The 6,000-nt window shown below is 39.7% G+C and overlaps 1 protein-coding gene across 2 annotated transcripts in view; it reads right to left on the reverse strand.

Moving 5' to 3' along the window:
- The window catches only part of LOC122876891 (tight junction protein ZO-2-like), a 113,304-nt gene that overhangs the window by 50,028 nt on the left and 57,276 nt on the right, over positions 1-6,000 (reverse strand). For both annotated transcript variants that reach the window (XM_044197790.1, XM_044197791.1), the window contains one exon: positions 4,154-4,676. In XM_044197790.1, the coding sequence (XP_044053725.1) occupies positions 4,154-4,676 (523 nt within the window). The remainder of the gene's footprint in view (positions 1-4,153; positions 4,677-6,000) is intronic.

Below are 6,000 nucleotides of genomic sequence, written 5' to 3' on the forward strand. Positions count from 1 at the left end.
ATAAAGTAATTATTTTAGGTGATTTTAATATTCATGTGGACGTTGAAAATGATAGCCATAGTACTGCGTTTATCTCATTATTAGATTTGATTGGCTTTTGTCAGAGTGTACATAAACCCACTCACTGTTTTAACCACACCCTCGACCTTGTTCTGGTATATGGCACTGAAAGTAAACATATAATAGTCTTTCCACAGAATCCTTCTTTATCAGACCATTATTTAATAACTTTTGAACTCCTATTACTGGACTACACGCCATTAGGAAAAAAATACACTAGATGTCTATCTGATATTTCTGTGGCAAAATTTAAGGAAGTGATTCCATCTGCATTTAATTCAATGCCATGTCTCAATGTAACAGAGGACTCCTATGCTAATTTCAGTCCCTCCCAAATTGACCATCTAGTTGATAGTGCTGCAGGCTCATTGCGAAAGACACTCGATTCTATCTCCCCTCTTAAAAGAAGATAATAAAACAAAGGAGGTTAGCTCCATGGCATAACCCCCAAACCCACAAATTAAAGCAAACATCGCGAAAACTTGGAAGAATCTCGTTTACTCTGGCAAGATAGTCTTAAAGTCTCAGTGGTGTCAGAGAGGAGGATGCTGGCCAAACTACATGCCATCTTGGACAGTGTCTCCCACCCTCCTCCCTCTCTAAGGGTTAGTCTGTTTGACCCTAGGTCACTAAACTGGACATTGAGCATTACATCTCCGCCATAATTAATAAATTGTGCAATATTCTGTGTAATACCTCCGTGCAATATTAGTTTTCCCCTTGTTAGTTTTTTTTTTTTTCTTATTTATTGCTACTTTCATCACCAACCTGTAAACCCACTTGGTACTTGACACTTAGTTTATCTTATACTTAGACCGACAGGATACTTAATTTATTTCTGACCTGTTTTATAGTGTTTATTTTTTCTAGTACTTTCTCCTGTGTGCACTGACGTAAAGACGAGCTACTGAAACAAAGAGTTTCCCTACGGGGATCAATAAAGTATTTCTGATTCTGATTCTGATTCTGAAAACATATAGGAAGTCTCTCCGTAATGCCAGAGCAGCCTACTACTCATCATTAATAGAGGAAAATAAGAACAACGCCAGGTTTCTTTGCAGCACTGTAGCCAGGCTAACAGGGAGTCATAGCTCTATTGAGCCATGTATTTCTATAGCACTCAGTAGTAACGACTTCATGAGTTTCTTTAATAATAAAATTTTAATTATTAGAGAAAAAATTCATCACATCAGCCAACTATAGACCTATATCTAAACTTCCCTTTCTCTCCAAGATCCTTGAGAAAGCAGTCACCAATCAGTTGTGTGACTTTCTACATAACAACCATTTATTTGAGGATTTTCAGTCAGGATTTAGAGTGCATCATAGCACAGAGACAGCACTGGTGAAAATTATAAATGACCTTCTAATTGCATCAGACAATGGACTTGTCTCACAATGAATCCTCCAAACACGCCAAAGTTTCTCACAGAATTCCACAAGGTTTTCTTCAGCCAATATTATTAGGAAACACTCCATAAACTTTCAAGAGATGTTATCTAAAGATATAGTTACTCTAGATGGCATCCCTGGCCTCCAGCACCACCATAAGGAGTTATCTTTTAACTCCCACATAAAACAAGGACTGCCTTCTTTCACTTACGTAACATTGCAAAGATCAGGTACATCCTGTCTCAAAATGATTCAGAGAAGCTAGTCCATGCATTTGTTACTTCTAGGCTTGATTATCACAATTCCTTATTATCTGGCTGCCCCAAAAAATCCCTTAAGACTCTCCAGTTGATCCAGAATGCTGCGGCACATGTACTGAGAAGAACTAGGAAAAGAGATCATATTTCTCCAATATTAGCTTCTCTGCACTGGCACCCTGTAAAATCCAGAATAGAATTTAAAATCCTTCTCCTCACCTACAAAGCTCTTAATGGTCAGGAACCATCGTATCTTAAAGATCTCATAGTACCTTATTGTCTCACTAAAACACTCCGCTCCCAGGATGCAGGGTTACTTGTGGTTCCTAGAGTTTCCAAAAGTAGAACGGGAGCCAAAGCCTTCAGCAATCAAGCTCCTCTGCTGTGGAATCAGATCCCAGTTTGGGTTCGGGAGGCAGACACCATCTCCACATTTAAGAGTAGGCTTAATACTTTCCTCTTTGATAAAGCTTATAGTTAGGGCTGGCTCGGGTGAGTCCTGAACCATCCCTTAGTTATGCTGCTATAGGCCTAGACTGCCGGGAGACTTCCCATGATGCACCTCTTTCCTTCTCTTCCTCTCCATCTGTATGCATTTTTATCCCATTACTGCATGTTACTAACTCGACATCTTCTCTCTCCCATAGTTTCGTACTTTCTCGTCTCTCTCCTCTCTCTTTCTGTCGCTTTCAGCAGGTATTTCTGCCTCCGGAGGTGTAGAGTCTGGATCTACGATTGCAGGCCTACTGCCCCTATGTTCCTGCTCGACAACCATTACTACAATTATTATTATTAGTCTTATCTCCCCACAGAGTTCAGGCAGCCTCTCACTGCAGATTCGCACCGCAGATATGCAACCATACTCAGCCGTAGAGAATACATCATTTAAGCATATGGTCAAAGTGCTTGAGCCTACATGCAGCGGCCACTTTTCAGGGCATGTAGAGCAGTGGCACAAGTCAGAAACCCACAACCTAAACGTGGATGATACACGGCCCTGACTTCAAAAACTTCATGAGTCACAAACATGGACTGTATAAAACAAACCGTGGCAACAACAAGCGTGTCCAAGCCGTGTTCAGCACTTTTTATTGTCCTCTGGAAACACTTCCGTTGTTATTCTGTGTATTTGCAGCGTGTTTCTGTATTTGGTTGTGTTATGTGTATTTGCAGCGTGTTTCTGTATTTGGTTGTGTTATGTGTATTTGCAGCGTGTTTCTGTATTTGGTTGTGTTATGTGTATTTGCAGCTCTGATGTTTTTTTAATTTACTTGTGTTTTGTCTATTTGCATGTGTTTTCTTAAGTTGCACTGCATTTGCCCTTGTGACCCACCATAACAAAATGCCAGTATTTGAGTGCTTTAGCTGTTACAGTAAGAATGAGCCAATGTTGAATTTTTAAAAATAAATGACAAAAATGTTATTTTCTACATTGTTTTGTTTTCCCTGTTGTACCGAAAATGTACCGAACTTTGACCCCAAAACCAAAGTACATACTTAAGTTGGAAAAAGAGATTTTTAATCTCAATGGGACCTATCCTGGTTAAATAAAGGTTGAATTAAATAATAAACAGTTGATATTTCACTCTGAACCACAAATGTCAACCTGCTAATGGCACTAGAGGAGAAGTCAGAGTCATTGGTATTCATCCTCTGTGGACCATGAATGTCTATACAAAACTTCATGGCAATCCATCCCATAGTTGAGATGTTTGAAATTGGACCAACAGTCGCCCTACAATAACATAAATTCATTACATGGAGCTACGCTGCTAGCATAGCTAAAAACCTGAAACATCTCCATTATAGACATTATGAAGCTTCCAAGACCACAAAAACTACCATAGAATCACTGCCACAAAACTACACACATCTATAATAGAAGCTTTATACAGACCAACGCCATCCCTGACAGAATATCAAAGCTAGAGTTCCAAACAACACAGTGGAAAACAAGGAAATCCAGAAAAACACTCTCCACTCCTATTTCTCAAATGTTACAGTACTTTCTCTATACACTGTTTTTCTGGTCAATCCATAGACTGAGTGACAAGAAAAATAGAAATCCCTGTATAATCCAACAGCCCTGCAATAAGTCCTATCTTAGTGAAGCCTACATTTAGATGTCACTTTAACTCTATTTCAGATTTCAGAGTTATTATTATCCTTTGTTTTCACGTTTCTAAGAGGCTGCAGTTAAAACACCATTAACTGTAGCCTCTTAGAACAACTAAGCATAATAATGATTGTTGCGTTTCTGTGGGCATCAAGAGAAAAGAGAATGTAATAAATATTTAGATGTAGAAATGAAAGACAATCATCATCTCTATTCTCAAAGAAAAAATTGTGATTCTCATTTTATCCACAGTCATGCAGGCCTATGGTAAAACACAACCTCTTCTCAGTTAAATGGGCAAATATGGTAGGTAGCTGGTGTGTTCTACCTTCGTTAGGTCTGTTCTTCACCAGCAGGACATTGACAGGTTTCTCCAGTGGCTCCAGCTCTTTGGAAGGTTCAGGGGATGGAGGATTGTCATTAAGCTGGTCCCTGCTCCTATACCTTCCTCCTCTTCCTCCTCCTCCTTCTCCTCGCTCGTACTTATCCTCCATTCGAGAGCTGTCCCCGGGGCTGCGTCCTTGGCTGTGGTACCTCTGATGGTCGGCACTGGTTTCCAGGGCTCGTCCCCGGCTGCCCTCCCTCTTGGATCTATCCGGGCTGGGTGAGGTTCTCTCCTGGCTTCTCCCACGGCTCCTTTCTCTCTGGTTGTAGTCCCGCCCTCTCCTGTACTCAGGGTCCAGGTATCCTTTGCTGTCAGAGATGTGGTCCTGGCCTTCCTTATGATACCATCCATTGTCATTGTCTGCATCGTAGTAGTGGGTGGAGGGGGCGTATTCCAGACTGTCTCCACCTGGGGAGGGGGGCTGTTTCAATGAATGGACCGCCATCTTACGAGGTCTCTTCACCGTCTGACAGAGAAAGAAAAGACAACAAAAAGCTCTTTAATTAAAATCATTTAGATCAGTGGTTCCCAACCTTTTTTGTCTTATGTACGCCCACAGACCTATTAGATGAGCTCAAGTACCCCTTCATTAACACCAACCACCATTTTCAAAATGTGTTCATTTAATACATTTAAACAATGTCATTTAACACTACTAATTATATGAAAGTCAATATTGTTATAAAAATTGTTTCATACAAGACATATTGGAACATATTCAACATTAACATACTGGAACTCAATGTTTAGAGCAGTAGCAAATCAAACGTCAAGTTTGCATTCACTTCTTCCATTTGGCAGAAGCTTTACCAAATCATGACTACTCCACAATCTTTTACACATACCCCGTGGCAACTGCACTGATTTAGATCTTTTAAAGTTACAGGAAACTTGATTTAGAATTCCGTTCTTTAAATATCATATACAGTGGTGTGAAAAGGTTTTTGCCCCCTTCCTGATTTCATATTTTTTTGCATGTTTGTCACACATGTTTCAGATCATCAAACAAATTTAAATATTAGTCAAAGATAACACAAGTAAACACAAAATGCAGTTTTTAAAACACAATCCAAACCTACATGGCCCTGTGTGAAATTGTGATTGCCCCTCCTATTAAAATATACTTAACTGTGCCAGTTTAAAGGTAACAGAGGAATCTCAGAGCCATAAACTGTAGGCTATATTAGACCGGGATGATCCCCCAACAACCAGAACTGAAAACACTACAGAGCAGCTTCACCGAGTTCAACCCAACAAGAAAGCAAATACTATATATATACCAAATAACTTCACCCGAGTATCAATAAACCAAATATAAATACACCAGCGTATCAATAACCCCAAAATCAATACACCAGAGTATCAATAACCCCAATATCAATATATCAAAGTATCAATAACCTGAATATCAATACACCAGAGTATCAATAACTCGAATATTAATCCACCAGAGTATCAGTAACCCCAGTATCAATACATAGATTGATAACTTCTGTTATTAATTGGTGCTATATAAATAAAATAAATTGAATAGATCCACTCAACAAGCCCAAACAGGACAAATCAGGATCTGTGTTGCAACAGATAGAGAGAGAGAGAGAGAGAGAGAGAGAGATGTGCATCAGGAAATTTCAATATGGCAATAAATGCACTCAAAGAAAAAGCACACAGGGCAATGTATGCATTAAAAACCAAGTTATTCAACATCCATCCATCCATCCATTTTCTACCGCTTGGTCCCCGTTAGGGGGTCGCGGGTGACTGGAGCCTATCCCAGTGACTTCGGGCCT

This window comes from Siniperca chuatsi, linkage group LG5 (genome assembly GCF_020085105.1).
Source record: "Siniperca chuatsi isolate FFG_IHB_CAS linkage group LG5, ASM2008510v1, whole genome shotgun sequence".
NCBI lineage: Eukaryota > Metazoa > Chordata > Actinopteri > Centrarchiformes > Sinipercidae > Siniperca > Siniperca chuatsi.